We start from the raw sequence: 20409 nt of genomic DNA on the forward strand, positions 1-20409 counted from the left end.
CCAGGAAAAAAAAGCAAATTTTACCACTTGTTCCCTTCAAAATTCATTGTTCTTATTTTTCTTTTTAAAAATTGATGTCAAGGTATGTAGTTTACCCCTCTAATCTTCAGTAGGCAGAGGCAGGGAGAGTGCATGTTTGAGGCCACACTGCCCTACACAGTAAGACTATTTTTTATAAAAATAAAACGCATTATCAAATCAAGCATCCTTGAACTCAGTAGAACCCTGCCCAGGCAAAACCACTTGAATAAATTTAAAAATTCCCATTCTCTTTCTTCCTTAAATCCCTTGTAATATTACTTTATTTCTTTATAACCTGTGGTACTATTTGCATACTTATGAACTTATTTATATATATTTAAATAAGCTACATAAATAACTAAAAATGCTGTTCCAAACAGTTTTTATGCCCATACTTACAGATAAAAAGTTGCAAAGAGCATCTTTTAATTTTCAACTAATCATACTACCCAGATTAGGTAGGTCAGTCAGTCTGTCTCTCTCTTTCCTACAGAGAGAGAGAGAGAGAGAGAGAGAGAGAGAGAAAGGGAGGGAGGGAGGGAGGGAGGGAGGGAGGGAGGGAGAGAAGAGGAGGGAAGGGGAGGGGAGAGGGACAGAGACAGAGACAGAGACAGAGACAGAGACAGAGAAGGAAGATTGGGGGATGTTTGAAAAGGGGTCTCACATAAGTGTTTAGGCTGAACTCAAATTCACAACACTCTTGAGTCTGGTCGTGAACTCTTGATTCTCCTGCCTCTCCCTCCCACATATTAGGATTATAAATAAAAGTCACCATAGGTGGCTTCCAATGTTACTTCTCTAACGTGTACTCACCTTATCCATCAGTATCTAGCCTCCTACTATATAATTATAAGAGCAAATAATTAAAAAGCTACACAAGCCACAATTCATTAAAATTGCCAAAATAATGGAATGCAAATAATTCTTTGACATGCTCTACAAAAAAGAAGGTATTTAAAAATCAAAACCATCTGTAACATACCTATCATTAAATGCTAAGAACAGCAAAGCAAGCAAAACACTTTCTTGAAATACACCGTATGTTATCTGCAACCAGCTGGCCACAATCACAGGATGGAGAAGGTGCACTCACCTGGTTTTGGCACTGAGTTGGTCACTGACTGGGGAACTTTCTGGTTAATTAACTCGACACAATGACCAGGGAAGAGTCCCACCTGAAGAAAAGCAACAAAGAGAGGATTCCAAACCAGCAAACAGACCAGTGTGTGCACACTGTCGACTCAGTTCCAGTAATGTACTCTACAGCCCCTCCCAAATGATTCTAATATTCCAAGTCTCTGAATACCAGATGACAATTACACAAACAAATAATAAAACAATCTGTTGCTATGAGTATGCAAAGCTATGTGTTGTTTCTGTCCAAATATCTAAGTCTGCTTTGTTAGGGTTCCTAAAAATTTTTTCATACCAACCAAAATATGTAATCAGACTACAAGCCAAACATCATATAGGAAAATAATATGTAGTTAATAATTTACTTTGCTGAAATCTTAATCTCGTTGTATTGATACCTCTACAATCAACATTTAAGTTGATTTTAAAAGGACCAACATCAAGCCATAATTCAAGTTGTTTAATGAGTATCTTTTTCACTCTCTTGCAGGTTTCATTTAAAAATAGTAAAGATAAGAAAGTTTCTGAAATAATGACTCATTAAAACTACAATGCCCACTACTGCTAAGGAATCAGCAGTGCAGATAAGAGTAAGCAGGAAGGAAAAAGAAAGACTTTTCACCAAGAGCAACAAACTGGTTTTGCAGAGCACACCACACTGCCCTTACATCAGAGCTGCTTGCAGGGCCTTAGGTGAAATCCCAACAAGGTGTATCTGGAAAATACTGAGTTCCAGGCACTCAGAGATATGGTGACCAAGAGAATGACTACAAAGATAAACACCCAAGAGAAAATGTATAAAGAAAATCTTTACCAATATTTATAGATGTTTCCTCAGATAGGGATATAAATGGGATGCCATGCAGCAGATGCTAAAAGTGAAACATGAAAACTACGCCACGCTGCATCCCCCTTTGTTGACAGACTGGGGAAGAATGGGACTGTCTTCCAAGAGTATGACTCATGATGTTCTGAGCTGCATAGTTTCCATCTGTGTATGGTTATTTTTCACAGATTCGTTTGCTACATTATTATTTTAATTTCTGGATCGATACTCTTTGATATGTTTTAAAATTATAAAGGATAATCACACAGTAAGTTGAAAAGAGGTTGTTAATTGTGTATGAATTTTGTCTAAAAATTTTGAATTAGGGATTATTAAAGCCATGTCTTGCAAAATGATGCATCAAATATGTTTTAGTAGTAAAATTTGTTTAACATTTTCTATTCAACTTCCTGTTTCTCCAAACAAGTAAAATTCTTCCAAGATTGGAAGGACTGGATAAGAATCAAATTGAAAAAAAGCCATTTTTTTCCATTTATGCATTCTTCAAGAGGACACAAGGCATACCAGCTAACAGGGCAGCTTCAAAAGCAAGAGGCCTGGACCAATCCTGAATTTGCTACTTGCTAGGTTAGATAAGCAACTTGGCCTCTCTGTAATTCAGTTACCCTCTCCAAACACAATGATAATAATACTAATCTCATAAGGGTGTGTATGGGGATTTAACAGATTAGTTTTACTTGAATGCATGTAGTAATCACTTGTCAAATGCTATGTTATTATCCCAGTATGCTGGTTACTGAAGACTTCAGGACTCTAGCTCCTCCACCAGATGAATAGGATGTTATGTCATCTCTTCTCTGTGTATATAAGCTAAGTTACTCTCAACTGTTACTCCTCCCATAATAGCTTAATTCAGTTCAATTTATAAACACCTGAAATTTGCCATAAAGATTAGACTGGAAAAGTAGCTCATCCACTTTCGTAGGTTCTGGGCCCTGAGTAAACAGCGTAGTTTTCCAGCTTGTGAAATGAGGAATCTCATCACTCATACTTCAAGAGTTGAAGTAAAAATACCTAGCCTTGCCAGGCAGGGTGGCAAACACCTTTAATCCCAGCACTCAGGAGGCAAAAGCAGGCAAATTTCAAGTTTGAGGCCCACCTGGTCTACAAAGTGAGTTCCAGGACAGCCAGAACTATTACACAGAGAAGGCCTGCCTTGAAAAACCAGTGTGTGTGTGTATCCCTAGTTTAGTTCTTGAACTCAGGTGTTATCTGAAACTCAGCAAAGAATGAGTTTCACATCCCTTCCCTGCAAAGACTGCTCAAAGCTTGATGTGTTTCTTCAGGGGACTATGTCACCATGTACACTATCTTTATCTTCTTAGTTTATCTCAATGGACTATTTAAGTATATGGGAAAATTCTGTTCACATCCTGTGCAGATCTACAATAGATCAACTGAATGACGAATTCTGATCACTGTTCTCGGTGCTCTTTCTTACACACTGTAATATTAGGCAAACAAAATATTTAGTTTCTAGATTTGACATTCATGTGAAACCAAAACATTTGTGAATGCAATGTCACGCTACTCTCCTCTCTCTCCTTGTGCTTATTGGCATCTCAGCATCATCTGACCACAATGAAAGACCTAGAGACTCTCAGAAGCCTTTGCCTACCATCATTAAGCTGTTGACTCAACTGTAGATACTATCTACCTTTCCTCTTGTTTTCTTTTCCTTAAAGCCAAAAGCATTCTTAATGGTGAAGGGCTCTTTTATTTAAGACAGACAATTATATATTTGTAGAAGGCAAACAGATTCTACAAATGATCCATTGCAAACAAATGAAACTGTATTCTGTTGAAAGTATTACTCACTGACCTAACTAACCCTGAAACAGCTAAGGAACACTGATACTTATCAGACAGATACTTAACTACTACAGCACATATGAACACCTCTAAATCACCCCAAGTGTTAAGTGCTGAAAGTGTCTAGAGCACTGGGAATAAGGACCTTCTTGCTGTGACATCTTGTTTCTTATCTTACTCTTTCTGAATCAGTGCTGGGAAGAAGAGAATCAGGCCTATCAATCATCCAGGCTCAAATGAGATTCAGCTTTGGGAGAGGTTGGCAAAGAAGCAGCAGAGGAAGACATTAAAAGGGGAAGAAGACTGACTTTGTGACAGAGTGAGGACGGCTCACAGAAAGGGGTGAGGAACATTGCTTCAGTAGCTTCCCCATAAGTCTCTGCGATGAAGTGAGCCATCGGAGAGGGTATTGAAGCTGGAAATGTGCTGGTGTTCATTAACGGGCCCCAGTGAGGAAAATGCTGTTGATTTATGGCATTCTAGTGTTTGTGGCATAAGCACCCCTACCATAGTTAGTTTTTAAAGTGCCAATGGGGCACAAGATTGAAAACTGATGCAGAATAGCACTTGGTAATATATTTGTATTATACAAACTCATAAGAAGAATGGAACCTCAGGAGCAGGAATAGTAAAATATAATAGAATAGTAAGAAAACATATTTTAATACAATTCATTTATTGTAAACCTACACACCTCAATTTTTAGTAAAGGTTGCATTTAGCAACCAACCACACTAACTCAGAGAGTTTTACAAGTGACTCCAGTTCACCCTAATCTGTAGCTATCTACTGGGTCATGTGCCTGTGCAGCACTGGTAGCTCTTAAAATCTGTTCTGACTGGTTGCCAAGTCCTAGCTCAGCTTCGGACTCTCTTGAGAACATGTAAATTAATTAGGAGAGTCTGGTTTAGCTTCAACAACGAGCAGACTAAAAATATTTTGATGCAAATTAAAGAAAATGTTAGGTAGAAAGCAATGAGATAGAAATAGCCTGGAGCTTTGGTACAAGTAGGAAGAGAAAAGAATCCTTGTTCAACAGGGAGGCCTTCTCTTAAATATTGTCTCCTTGAAGCAGCCAACCAAAAGCTAAAAAGAAATTTAAACATGTCAGTAACAAGCATATCACTGACTTTCACAAACCTTTTAAGTTTAATTTATCGGGCGTTATCATAAGAGCAAAGCTTATAAGCAAATTCTATGGCTGCTCAGTCGCACCACAGATTCTTCTATGGGAGTTATTTGGCCTCAGGAAGCTACAACTCCAGTATTTCATTTGTTGACTAAAACTTCCTTCCCCCTAAATCTCTGGTGTTTATATTCTGCAACCAATGCTGAAATTTGAGCCATTCTAGGCCTTTCATGCCTATATTCCCCCAGTGAGTAACATGTCTCTTTCAACCTTTTTTTTTCTATCCAGTATGGACACCCTGTTGACCATTTAAACATTTAAACCGATGCTCTTAGTTTCCTTCCATATTAATCTTGTACCAAGTCAAATTCAGCAACACTCAAAACTAAACTAAAGCTTTTCTATATCTGCACATACTATCTACCTTTGAAGAAAACCATGTAACTGAGGTGGTCAAACAAGTCCAAAAACATAGAAATGCAAATTACTTTCCCCTTCCCACAACCATTCTCAGAGAATCTACTCTGCTTTTGACCGAGCCCAGTCTGACTTGCAGGTCCTTTCCAGTACCATTTCATACATGCACATGACAGGTTATAGAGTCGATTAGTCTAGATTTTAAAACTAGAGCAAATACTGTTTCCAGTGAGTTACTAGAAGTGGAAAACAGTACCTTTCACAAATAAAGAGTAAGAGACAAACAAAACAAAATTAAAAAGGCAAAAGCTTTTACAAAAAAGGATCTAAAAGCTAGAGTGCAAATTCTCATTTCCTTATCTTGTTTCTGGTTGCACCTACTGGTGTGGGTTCTTCTTGAGTCTCTCCTTTCCCTACTCTTCATCTCCCAAAGAAGCACACCGCACTGTCTTCTGAAATGCCCACTCCCTAATTTCCATTAGAACCAAAAAAAAAAAAAAAACCTTTACAGCCTGACAGACTGATTTGATATTCAGAAATAAGGTCATAGATTGACAGAAACATACTATTTAAAGTTCAGAGAGTAAAATGTCCAGAGCAAAGAGAACGAGGAGGTAATTCTCCCCCAAAATGTAGAGGGCAAATGGTCAAGCATGCCCTGGTCAAGGCAACAGGAAAAAAAAAGGCAGAACTTGCAAAGTGCTGTGCCAAGTCAGTCAAGAGGTGTCAAAAAGACAGCAATCAGATGCTGATGCAAGTTTAGATACAATAAATAAGAAAAATCATATAGTTGTTTTTACATTGTCTGAGACCACAGTGATGTCATAGATGTAGGGTTTAGGAGCATACTTGTGATAGATGACGGCTGAAGAAAACTACAGTCTACCTCCTCAGAACACAAAGAATATTGAGCTGAAGACAATAAAAATACAGGGGAGCTCTGTCTTCCCTCTGACTGTCTAAAGTTCAGCTTCTGGAAATAAAGGTTGCATAAGTGGGGGTTATAAAAAATTGGCAATAGTAAATGCATTTGCACACGAAAGGACCAAAAAATGTAATTAAAAGTCAAACACTAATGTATCCAAGCTGTCTCTGGCAGTGCTTCCCTGGGCTCTCTCGTGTAGTTTCAGTTTGGGCTCTGAGCACACAACATGCAAACTTGTGCTGCCACGTCATGCAGTGCCCATGAACACGGTTTGAAATTACCTTTGCTCAGATGTGAGACTATAGAATGTTAAGAGTAACACGGTTGTGTTTTTATTGCATATGCAAAATTTCTGCTCTTAAAGAAATTATAATGGTTAAAAACAAAAATTCCATTATTTTCCTGCCATCATTCATCAGTAACTACTAAATTAGTGCATATTTGTAGCACATTTGATTAGAATGCTTGATTGTAAAAACTGTTGATTGGCAGAGTGGTGGCACACACTTTTAATCCCAAAACACAGAGGCAGGGAGACAGATCTCGGTGAGCTAGAGGACAGCTTGATCTATATAGTGAGTTCCAGGATAGCCGGGGCTATGAAGAGAGACCCTGTCTCAAAAACAAACAAAAAACCTGTTTGAGTCTTGCTTAATATAAAAATCATAAAATAAATTTTGTCCAGAAATTAGGAGAGAACTTCCAACCACTTCTGAAATGGTCCTAAACATACTTCTAATAAGTTAACAGTAGGTATTTATGCAGTATTAATATTAGCATTGACGATAACAAAATTAAAATAGCTATCAAACATGAAAAATATTGATGATGTTCTATATCCCACATTATAAAATACATAGTCAAGGTTTAATTTAATTTGTAATATGCTAAGCAAGCATATTGTTAAAAATAAAACCATACGTATCCCAAAGAATTGTTATGAAATAGATTGCTTTATGATTTATTAAGTGTTTGATTTGTATCTCTGTTTTTTGTTGTTTTTTTTTTTTTAACCTATACACCCAAGGTTGTTCTCTGGTTCACTGGTTCTCTAGTGGGAGAGGTTTCAGAGGTGGGGAGTTTAAGCAGGCCTGGCCTAAAGCAGGACAAAAATTCATTACATTCGTAAAAGGTCTGAGTTCTCCCTCCACCCTAGAGGATGATGTACAATCTCATTGATCCTTGGTACAACCTTGCAATGATACCAGGGCTCTCTCCCACACTTGCCTCACTGGCTCTCCACCTCTGAAAAACTGGGGCTGCTTTCCCTTGTGTCATTGCTGCTCCTCTGTTGAAGGTCCACTGCTTCAGTTCCCGTTCCCTGAAGCTGTCCCTTGCTGCATGCACTACATGATAATAAACTTGGTTCTCTCTTGGTAATTTGCCTTTTGTTATAAGAGTCTGGTCCCAACTACATATTTGTGAGGGTTGGGAGGAAAATATTGTTTTCACTTTCAATGTAATGCTGAGCTTAGAATCTAGATTGGATAGAGACAGTAAATATAAGAACTGGGTGAGGGGAAATGAAGAACAATGGAATGACATCAATCACAACTTAGAGGGTGGAGCAGACATGTCTTTTGTGATGCAAACACCTGAGGAGATTCTGTTTCTTGAATTAAATCAAGGAAATGTCAAACAAAACAAAAAAAATTACAATTGTCTGAAAACTCTAATTAGTTTCCTTTATCATTTAAAAAACACAAGAGCAGCAAAGAGTAACATGTTTAAGTCAGAGTGAATGGGTTAATGGTTAAATATGATCAATGAGTAAGTTTATAAAATAGAGCATTGGTCAGCAGTTAAGAGCACTTGCTGCTCTAGCAGAGGACTTGGGTTCAGCTCCCAGCACCCACATGTCAGCTCACAAATGCCTGTAACTTCAGTTCCAGGAGATCCAATGCTCCTCTTCTGGCTTCAACCAGTACCACAAACAAACACATAATGCACTTACATATATGCAGGCAAAACATTCATACACATAACAAAAATGAAAATCTTTAAAAGAGATAACACCAGTATATAAGACAGAAACAGAGAATGAATGAGAATATGCAGTCAGAGTCATGAGTGGTCATTTTATCATAGCAAGCAAAGAATTTGAAGTTCATTCTGCAGAAAATAAAACTAGAAAATTCTGAACACCAGAGGACAGAAGATCTGTTTTAGGCAGAAATCTAGTAGCAATGTGTCTTTCAAAGCAGAAGAGATAGGATAGGTAAGAAGTGGAGTTTCACTGGGAAATCTGTAAGAATAGAATAATAAAAAACTATGCTATGTAAAGTGAAGAAGAGTAAATGGATGTGCATTGTCAAGTGGGTTGGGCATAATTTTTTTCTTTTACTATTCTTGAGTTCAACTGGTAAACAATGAACTGCACATGTTTAAAACTATATTTTAGTAAGTTCTGACACCACAGTCAAGGAAGCATATAAATACACTCACCAACCCTAAGGAACCCTAAGGTTCCCTTGTAATTCTTTCCTTATATCTCACCCTCTTCCCCTGCTACCAGGCAACCCGTATACCTATATACCACTGTACATTACTCCAAATTTTCTATGACTTCATTTGAATGAAGTCCTGTGGAATAAAGTGTCCTTATCTGTCTTTTTCCATACAGCATAATTACTTTGAAGATCATTCATGTAGCTGCATGTATAAATGCTTAATTCCGAGTGCTGGCTACCCCCTCCCGCCTGCCATCCCAGCTCCCATCCAGGTACGAATTCCTATATTTCTCCCTTCCCCCTGGGGCCATAAAATTTCCCCAGCTCAGCAGCCTTGCGAGCTGGGCCTGGGCTGTAGGCGCAGCCCGGCTCGAGGCAGTTCCTGGGTCTTAAAGGCCTCCCTGAGGACAGGTGGACCAGGTGCCAGGTCAGCCACATTCCTGACCAGCAGGGGCCCTGACTTCTAGCAGAGGGCCATCAGAGGGGTGAGTTTGCTTCGGGCCTTGACAGGGTCCTGGTGAGGAAGAGCTTTGGCGTTCCCCGACCCCACAGTCGCCCAGGTCGCCCTGCAGTGCTGGCTACCCCCTCCCGCCTGCCATCCCAGCTCCCATCCAGGTACGAATTCCTATATTTCTCCCTTCCCCCTGGGGCCATAAAATTTTCCCCAGCTCAGCTGCCTTGCAAGCTGAGCCTGCATTGTAAGCGCATCCAGGAAAGAGGGAGTGCCTGTGCTTCAATAGCCTGCCTGAGGAAAGGTGGGCATTCTGTCAGTTAAGTCCCTGCCCAAGAAGGGAGCCTGACCCGGTAACAGAAGTTCCAATAGAGAACATTTGAAGTAAGAGATGGGCAGACGCCAAGGCAAGACCTCATCCAACAATCTGAAAAACAACATGAAAACACCAGATCCCAAGGACCCTACAACAGAAGGGCTTGAACACCTTAACCCAGAAGAAGTGGAAAAAAGTGCCATTATGAAAGCAATAGAGTCCCTTAAACAGGATATGAATAACTCCCTTAAAGAATTGGATAAGAAATATAACAAAAAGTTTGAAGAAATGAGTATAGAAATTGATGAGAAATATAACAAAAAGTTTGAAGAAATAAGTAAATCCGTGAATGAGACCCTGAGAAACCAAGAAAAAACAATCAAACAAGTAAAGGAAACAGTGCAAGAATTGAAAACTGAAATGGAGGCAATGAAGAAAACACAAACGGAGAACCGGCTGGATATGGAAAACCTAGGTAAACGAACAGAGACTACAGAATCAAGCATAACCAATAGAATACAAGAGATAGAAGAACGAATCTCGGAATCTGAAGATACCATAGAGAAAATAAATGCTCTGGTCAAAGAAAACGGCAAATCCAACAAATTCTCTTCACAAAACATTCAGGAAATCTGGGACACAATACAAAAACCAAATCTAAGAATAATAGGGATTGAAGAAGGAGAAGAACTGCAGCTCAAAGGCCCAGAAAATATATTCAACAAAATTATAGAAGAAAACTTTCCCAACCTAAAGAACGATATTCCTATGAAGGTTCAAGAAGCATACAGAACACCGAATAGACTGGATCAGAAAAAAACATCCCCTCGCCATATAATAATCAAAACACAAAACATAAATATTAAAGAAAAAATTTTAAGAGCTTCAAAGGAAAAGGTAAACCTATCAGGCTTACATCGGATTTCTCTATGGAAACCATGAAAGCCAGAAGATCCTGGATATAGGTACTGCAGAAACTAAGAAACCATGGATGCAAACCCAGACTACTATACCCAGCCAAGCTATTGTTCACTATCAACGGAGAAAACAAAATATTCCAGGATAAAAACAAATTTAAACAATACGTAGCTACTAATCCAGCCTTACAGAGAATATTAGAAGGAAAATCACTACCGAAGGAATCCAACATTCCCAACACGGCCTACAATAACTCGAACATCTAGCGACCATGCACAAGCACAAATCAAAGAAGAAAAACACATACACTCTACTACCTAAAAAAAAAAAAAATGACTGGAGTCAACAACCACTGGTCATTAATATCACTTAATATCAATGGACTCAATTCACCTATAAAGAGGCACAGACTTAGAGATTGGATACGAAAACAGGATCCAACATTCTGCTGTTTACAAGAAACACACCTCAACCACAAAGACAGACACCTACTCAGAGTAAAGGGTTGGGAAAAGGTTTTCCAAGCAAATGGACCTAAGAAACAAGCGGGCGTGGCCATTCTAATATCTAACAAAATCGACTTCAAACTAAACTCAATCAGAAGAAATGGAGATGGACATTTCATATTCATAACTGGAACAATTCATCAGGAGGAAGTCTCAATCCTGAATATCTATGCTCCTAATATAAAGGCACCCACATATGTAAAAGAAACTCTTCTAGAACTCAAGGCGGTCATCAAACCACACACACTAATAGTAGGAGACTTCAACACTCCTCTCTCACCAATGGACAGGTCAATCAGACAGAAACCAAACAAAGAATTGAGAGATCTATTGGAGGTATTGAATCAAATGGACTTAACAGACATCTATAGAACACTCCACCCAAATAGGAAAGAATATACCTTTTTCTCTGCAGCTCATGGAACCTTCTCGAAAATTGACCACATACTCGGTAACAAAGCAAACTTCCACAGATACAAAAAAATATTAGTAACTACCTGTGTCTTGTCAGATCACCATGGACTAAAATTAGAATTCAACAACAATGCTCGCCCCAGGAAGCCAACAAACTCATGGAAACTGAACAGTCAACTACTAAATCACCCCTGGGTCAAGGAAGAAATAAAGAAAGAAATTAAACTCTTCCTTGAATTTAATGAAAACAAAGACACAACATACTCAAACCTATGGGACACTATGAAAGCAGTGCTAAGAGGAAAGTTCATAGCACTAAGTGCCCAATTAAAGAAAGCGGAGAAAGCACACATTGGAGACTTAACAGCACACTTGAAAGATCTAAAAAAAAAGAAGCTGATTCACCCAGGAGGTCTAGAAGACTGGAAATAATCAAACTGAGGGATGAAATCAACAAAATAGAAACAGAGAAAACAATCCAAAGAATCAATGAATCAAAAAGCTGGTTCTTGGAGAAAATCAACAAGATTGACAAACCCCTATCCAAATTAATCAAACGGCAGAGAGAGAACATGCAAATTAATAAGATCAGAAATGAAAAGGGGGACATAACCACAGACACAGAGGAAATTCAGAGAATCATTAGATCTTACTATGAAAGTTTATATGCCACAAAGTTGGAAAATGTAAAAGAAATGGACATTTTTTTAGATAAGTACCATATACCAAAGTTGAACCAAGAACAGGTGAACAATCTAAATAGACCTGTTAGTCGCGAAGAATTAGAAGCTGTTATCAAAAATCTCCCTACCAAAAAAAGCCCAGGACCAGATGGTTTCAATGCAGAATTCTACCAGAACTTCCAGGAAGAGCTAATACCGATACTCCTTAACGTATTCCACAATATAGAAACAGAAGAGTCATTGCCTAACTCCTTTTATGAAGCTACAGTTACCCTAATACCAAAACCACACAAAGACACAACCATGAAAGAGAATTACAGGCCAATCTCACTCATGAACATCGACGCGAAAATTCTCAATAAAATACTGGCAAACCAAATCCAAGAGCACATTAGAAAAATTATCCATTATGATCAAGTCGGCTTCATTCCAGAGATGCAGGGCTGGTTCAACATACACAAATCTATCAATGTAATCCATCATATAAATAAACTGAAAGAAAAAAACCATATGATCATCTCACTAGATGCTGAAAAAGCATTTGACAAAATTCAACACCCATTTATGATAAAGGTGTTGGAGAGACTGGGGATACAAGGATCATACCTAAATATAATAAAAGCAATATACACCAAGCCGACAGCTAACATCAAACTGAATGGAGAGAAACTCAAAGCCTTTCCACTAAAATCAGGAACGCGACAAGGCTGTCCACTCTCTCCATACCTCTTCAATATAGTGCTTGAAGTTCTAGCAATAGCAATAAGACAACATAAGGAGATCAAGGGGATTCGAATTGGAAAGGATGAAGTTAAACTTTTGTTATTTGCTGACGATATGATAGTTTACATAAGTGACCCCAAAAACTCTACCAAAGAACTCCTACAGCTGATAAACACCTTTAGTAACGTGGCAGGATACAAGATCAACTCCAAAAAATCAGTGGCCCTCCTATACACAAAGGATAAAGAAGCAGAGAGGGAAATCAGAGAAACATCACCTTTCACGATAGCCACAAATAGCATAAAATATCTTGGGGTTACTCTAACCAAGGAAGTGAAAGACCTATTTGACAAGAACTTTAAGTCTTTGAAGAAAGAAATTGAGGAGGATACCAGAAAATGGAAAGACCTCCCCTGCTCTTGGATTGGGAGAATCAACATAGTAAAAATGGCAATTCTACCAAAAGCAATCTATAGATTCAATGCAATCCCCATCAAAATCCCATCAAACTTCTTCACAGACCTTGAGAGAACAATAATCAAGTTTATATGGCAAAACAAAAAACCCAGGATAGCCAAAACAATCTTATACAATAAAAGAACTTCTGGAGGCATTACCATCCCTGACTTCAAACTCTATTATAGAGCTACAGTATTGAAAACAGCTTGGTATTGGCATAAGAACAGAGAAGTCGACCTATGGAATCGAATAGAAGACCCAGATATTAACCCACAAACTTATGAACACCTAATTTTCGACAAGGGAGCTAAAGGTATACAATGGAAGAAAGAAAGCATCTTTAACAAATGGTGCTGGCATAACTGGATATCAACCTGTAAAAAAATGAAAGTAGATCCATATCTATCACCATGCACAAAACTCAAGTCCAAATGGATTAAAGACATCAACATTAATCCGTCCACTTTGAACCTGATAGAAGAGAAAGTGGGAAGTAGTCTACAAGATATAGGCACAGGAGGCCTCTTCCTAAGTAGGACCCCAGCAGCACAGACAATAAGAGAAACAATGAATAAATGGGATCTACTGAAACTGAGAAGCTTCTGTAAAGCAAAGGACACTGTCAGTAGGACAAAAAGGCTGACTTCTGACTGGGAGAAGATCTTCACCAACCCCTCATCAGACAAATGTCTGATCTCCAAAATATACAAAGAACTCAAGAAACTAGGCACTAAAACTCTAATTAACCCAATTAAAAAATGGGGGTACTGAACTGAACAGAGAATTCACAACAGATGAACTTCGAATGGCCAGAAGACACTTAAGGTCATGCTCAACCTCCTTAGCGATCAGGGAAATGCAAATCAAAACCACTTTGAGATACCATCTTACACCTGTCAGAATAGCTAAAGTCAAAAACACCAACGATAGCCTATGCTGGAGAGGATGTGGGGTGAGGGGAACACTCATCCATTGTTGGTGGGAATGCAAACTCGTGCAGCCACTGTGGAAATCAGTGTGGCGGTTTCTCAGGAAACTGGGAGTCAACCTCCCTCAGGACCCAACAATTCCACTCTTGGGAATATACCCTAAAGATTCCCTAACATATTACAAAAGTATTTGTTCTACTATGTTCATAGCAGCACTATTTGTAATAGCCAGAACCTGGAAACAGCCTAGGTGCCCCTCAATAGAAGAATGGTTAAAAAAGGTGTGGAACATATACACATTGGAGTTTTACTCAGCGGTAAAAAACAATGACATCTTGAATTTTGCATGCAAATGGATGGAAATAGAAAACGCTTTACTGAGTGAGGTAAGCCAGACCCAAAAAGAGGAACACGGTATGTATTCACTCATAAGTGGATTCTAACCATAATTAAAGGTCTTTGAGCCTATTATTCGTGATCCTAGAGAAGCTAAATAAGATGAACCTGATGGAGATTATTTAGCTATCCACCAGGAGGTAGGAAATAGACAAGAGTCCCAGGTAACCTCGGGTGCATGGGGGGGTGGGAGGGTTGATGGAAGGGGAGAGTGTTAGAGAGAAGGGAGTAGGGGAGGAACGGGGAAAGCTCGGTGGCCTGGGATGGGGGGGGGGGAGGGAGGAAGGATGAATATGGGATCAGGGAAGAATATATTTCAACTAAGGGAGTCATTTTAGGGTTTACAGGAGACTTGATTATATATGGGATCCCAGGTCCAAGGAGAGATCCCCCAGATTGTTCTCTGGACAGAGGAGAGGGTGCCTGAATCGGCCGTGGCCCATAACCATACTGATGTATATTTTGCTTATCACCATAGATCCTTCATCTGGCGAAGGACGGCAATACAGTCGGAGACCCACATTGGAGCACCGGACTGAGCCCCCCGAGGTCCAAATGAGGAGCAGAAGGAGGAAGAACATGAAAAACGAAATCAGTACTGCGAGGGATGCTATCACCCACTGATACAAGGGAACGGATCTAATGAGAGTTTACCAAGGCCAGTTGGACTGGGACTGAACGAGGAGGTGATCTAACCAGATTCTCGGAATTTGGCCAGATTCTCTGACTGTGGCTGGCCCGAAATCTTTCTGAAAAGCCATTGACTATGATACTGGGACCTGTTTCTTCTGCATATACTGGATTTTGGGGATCCAGTCTGTTTGGACACTCACCTTCCTGGACCTGGAGGGAGGGGGAGGGAACTGGAACTTCCCACAGGGCAGGAAACCCTGACTGCCCTAAGGGACGAAGAGGGAGGAGGAGAGGGAGTGGGGGGAGTGGGAGGGTGTTGGGAAGAGGGGCGGAAATGGAAACTTTTATAATTTAATAAAATTTACTTTAAAAAAAATGCTTAATTCCTTTTTATTACTATGAAAAACTTCACTGTATGGATGCTATCATATGCCTAGTCATTAATTGGTGCAGGAGAATTGTCTGTATTCTGTCAATCGTATTTTAATAAAACGCTGATTGGCCAGGCAAGCAGTATAGGCAGGAAAGCCAGACAGGAAGTAGAGGTGGAGCAAAGAGACTGGGAGCATTCTGGCAAGCAGGAAGCTCCCTCCACAGTTCTGCCCAGACCACCGGAGAGGAAAAGGTACTGAGCCATGTGCTAACGTAGATAAGGATAATGGGGTAACATGAGTTATAAGAGCTAATAAGTAGCCTGACCTAATGGGCCAATCAGCTTTATAACTTATAGAGATCTCTGTGTAACTGATTCTCTCTGGGACTTGTTGGCTGTGGAGTACTGGGTGGGAACAGATACCCCAACAAGCCGGCCCCTCATGTTACAATTAATCTGCAGCTTGCAGATAATACAATCATTTACAGTCTTAGACTATTATATATAAAGCTGCTATAAACATCCATGTTCAAGCTTTTGCATAAACATATTCCTTCTTTCTTCCTGGGTAATTCATTAGGGAAGGATTAGATAAATGATGTGGGAGGGGATGCACACTGTGAATATGTTTTGCCGTTGGTTAATGAAGAAGCTGCTTTTGGCCAATGGCTTAACAGAGTAAAGCCAGGCTGAAAGAGATTTATATAGAAAGTAGTCGGGAGTCAGAGAGAAGCCATGTAGCCACCACCAGAGACAAGCGTCTCTACTAGGGCCGCTGAAACTTTGCCAGTAGGCCATGACCTCATGATGATGCACAGACTAATGGAGATGGGTTACTTTAGGATATAAGAGCTACCGAGCAATACACTTAAGCTCTTGGCCAAACAATATAATATGGCAAATATATATAGTTTCTGAGTGATTATTTCAGGTCTGAGCTGCTGGGAATGAACGTACAGCCTCCCCCAACAGACAAGATATGTAATAGTTGTATAACTCACTAAAAATCCTATACACTAATGCAGAACCCCACATTCTAACCAGCACTGTAAACAACTTCTAATTCTTCAGGCTTGCCACGTAAGTTATGGTGCTATGCCTCATTGTTATAACCTACACTTCCCTAAAGACTACTGGTGTTGAAAATCTATGTTTGTCATTCAAATCCTTTTGGTTATGTGTATGTTCTGATCCTTGCCCATCTTTGAAACCAAGTTCCATTTCCTAGTGAGTTTTGGAATTCATTCATATGTCCTATATTTAAGTTCTTTATCAGATGTAATTACGGCAAAGACTTGCTTCCAGTCTATGCTCATCTTTCTATTCTTTTATGGTGCTTTTTAAAATTTGATAAAATTAAAATTATTCTATGAATTGTTCATCTGATGTTACACCTTAAGAAACCTTTACCAAATCCAAAGCCACAGACATTTTCTCTTATTTTCATTTGAGGAGTTTTATAGTTTATTCTTTACTTTTGGATATGTGATCCATTTTGAGTCAATTTTCACACTTGATGCAACATATGAACTAAAGTTCATCTTGGAGGCAAAAATAAGTCATTCCTTCACTGTACTGGCATCTGATGGTTATTGGAAGTACTTATCCATATAGGTGTGGGTCTATTTCTAGACTCTATTCTGTTCCACTAAACAGTCTTTATTTGCATTAATACTTCTTGATCCAGAAGTTCTACAGCAGACCTTCACTTTGAGCTAGTTCCCTCTTGATTACAAATCAGGCCTGGTTTTTCTATCCTAAATATTCTGCATTTCCATGTGAATTGTTTTATCTTCTCATCAGTTTCTACAAAAGAAGTTTGTGGGAATTTTTACCTAGGATCAATTTGGTAAGAAAAAATAATTTAAAAACAGAGCCTACCAATACACACTTACTTGGGTTGTCTTTCATTTCAAACAACAAGCTCCTGTAGTATACAGTATACCTATCTCTCACATCTCCTTTTAGCTTTACGGCTGTATATTTTTGAAGCTATTATAAATGGGCCTTGTCATGCTTAATAAATGCTGTTCAGTCTGTGGACTTCCTTTAAAGTAGGAAAGCTCTTATGCATTTATCCTAAGTAGCTATATCTAAATATTGTGTATTTTAAAAGACAGAAATTATTTTGCTTTTTATGTCTTTTGTGTGTGAAAGTTTCAAATGTTTTTGAAATTGTATACACATGTAGGTAGAGGTGTTATTTGTACCTTTTACTTTTGAGTCATAAGAAAGGTCTTAGAAGACAGTTCAAACGGGAGAATATATAGCTTGAAGACCTTAGTAACTACTGCTTGTAACTGTCTTATCAGTGGCTTCAGTGAAATTGGACATGTCAGACGTCACTTGGTAGGGTATATTGTGATGGTATAAAATAATAAAAAGCTATGCAGTAGCAAATTCATCTCTGGGTATCAATGATAACAATGCACCAACCTGAAAAACTTAAAACATCAGCAATGAATAAAAATATGTAAAATTTACACATTTCTGTGATCTAAAGGAGGGTTGGTGCAAAGTCAGAACTCAGTTCTGTATTTGTAGTATTCTAGCAATGACTGTATTTTGTATTTACCATTTTTATGAAATAAAACAATTTATATTTCTGTGTCTAGATTTTGTATGTGTGTGCCTATTTGCATGTTTGTGGGTGCACACGTATGTGAGGATGAACATGTACACAAGCACATGTGTACATATGCATTTGGAGACAGGGCTGACAATAGGGATTTTTTTTTATGTGCACTGTTGTTTTGCCATGGGTGTTGCATCCCCTGGAACTGGAATTATAGACAGTTCTGAGCTGCCATATGAGTACCAGGAATTGAACCTGGGTTCTCTTGAAAAGCAGTCAGTGCTCTTAACCATTGAGCTATCTCTTCAGACCCCAATATTGGGGATCTTAATAGCTTTTTCACCTTATTCTTCTTGAGGCAAGGTCTCTCAATCAAAACCAGGGTCTACAGTATGTCTTGCTAACCATCTTGCCCTGGAAAACCCATGTCTATGTTCTAAGACTAGAATTAAAATTTAGCCAGCACACCCACCCAGCAGTGTTCTGGGACTATGAACTCTTGTACTCTTGCTTGAACATGAAGCACTTTGATCTCTGAGTCATCTCCCCAGTTCTACCTCCAGACTTCTATCCCTTAAATGACAGTTTAGAACCATATGGCCCACTGTCATCTACTACAGAAATCTAGGATTCTTACAAGCAGACAAGTAGAGGTCACTACTGTTCACAAATTGCTACTGTGATCTGTTCTTTACCCAGAATGCCTGTTATTATGTGAGTTCTACACTGATCAGGCTGTTTTAGTTTTATTCTGTATGTAAATATGATAAAAGGACTCTCACCTAAAGCTGTCAGAGTTAAAGGTTAATGAAAACGCGCTTTTATTATATCATGTATTTCCTCTGCTCTTGAAAATATGTGAGCTTCTAGATGAAATCCATTGTACATTCATATGATTTCTCATTATTTATCTATAAAAGAAACATTTTGCTCTTTTTTGGGGTTATAAAAAGGTGCAGCTTTTCTTAGAAGGGCAAGCTTTCCAAGTACCTACATTTGTTAAGACAATTGGGCAGAAAAACATTAAACTCTTAGGTAAAGAAAGTATTGGTATTGAAGAATTGTTTTAATTTTTGTGCACAGAAACACTCACACACTGTTCTGGAATAATTAAAAAACAAAACATGTGATCCTTGACCATCCTGTGGAGAAGTATACAAATCGTTGTCACCTCCAAATGGGATTTATCTTCTATATTACCCACATTGCCAACATATGTAAGGAAGAATCCCTGTGAGTTAGGAAGACAGAGCAACTGTTGAACTGTATTGACTCTCACTAACTCTGCACAGGATTAACAACAGAAGGTTGGATCAGTGGACTTCATATGTGCCATGAAAATCGTCTGTGGAATCTGCTATGAAACTTAACCTCCTACTCCATGCCCTCAGATCCTGATACTAAGACCCAGTTTTTTGTTGGTTTTTTGTTGTTGTTGTTGTTGTTTTGTTTTTGTTTTTTATTTTCAAGACAGGGTTTCTCTGTAGTTTTTGGTGCCTGTCCTGGAACTAGCTCTCTTAGACCACACTGGCCTCGAACTCACAGAGATCCGCCTGCCTCTGCCTCCCGAGTGCTGGGATTAAAGGCGTGTGCCACCATCGCCCGGTCCAAAACCCAGTTTTAACATATTTCTTGGGTCACTCTGATGTAAGTGGAGCCCATCCCAAGACAAAAGCAGAAACCCTCTGAGAACATTGCACTTAAACTAATATTGATCAAAGCTGCTACCACTATGGTTGTATAAAGCCTTTGACCTAAGGACCTTACTCCGCACACCAAGCATGGTCCATGCCTAGGAGCATTGCTGAGAGTGATGCCAGCTATTTTAAAACAGTGACGGCTTCTTTCCCACCCGAAATATGTAATATGCTGAAAACCTTAAAAAACAAAGATTCAATGTATTTCTTAGGAGACAAAACTACACATTTCAGAATTTCAAATTATTGTTGTTAATATAATCTCAAACTTCCTACTCCCAGAAGTTTAAAGAAAAGAGAGTCCTGGTATAATTTAAACACATGGATGAACTTACTCTTCTGTTCTCACAGCTAAATTATAGTCTGGGCTAGAACAATGTGTTAAACATAATGTAGCAAATTGCTGGTCTTAACCAACTTCCAGCTGACTACCTGAACTTACCTAGTAGGCACAGAGACAAAACACACCAGAAGTGATCTGGCAACCTATCCCACAACTACTGAAGCAGAATTTGGGGGCTTTAGTCCTTGAGTTCAGTGTTTTATGATATTTCCCTTGTGGTTCTTATGCACACTAAAGCTGAAGCATCAGAGGCAAAGA

The 20409-nt window shown here is 39.0% G+C and overlaps 1 protein-coding gene across 4 annotated transcripts in view; it reads right to left on the reverse strand.

Annotated features, from left to right (window-relative positions):
• The window catches only part of Arhgap32 (Rho GTPase activating protein 32), a 248548-nt gene that overhangs the window by 57738 nt on the left and 170401 nt on the right, over positions 1-20409 (reverse strand). For all 4 annotated transcript variants that reach the window (XM_085689766.2, XM_087905737.1, XM_048458698.3 and 1 more), the window contains one exon: positions 1115-1196. In XM_085689766.2, the coding sequence (XP_085545892.2) occupies positions 1115-1196 (82 nt within the window). The remainder of the gene's footprint in view (positions 1-1114; positions 1197-20409) is intronic.

The sequence above is a fragment of the Myodes glareolus genome, chromosome 4 (genome assembly GCF_982192425.1).
Source record: "Myodes glareolus chromosome 4, mMyoGla1.1, whole genome shotgun sequence".
Taxonomy (NCBI): Eukaryota; Metazoa; Chordata; class Mammalia; order Rodentia; family Cricetidae; genus Myodes; species Myodes glareolus.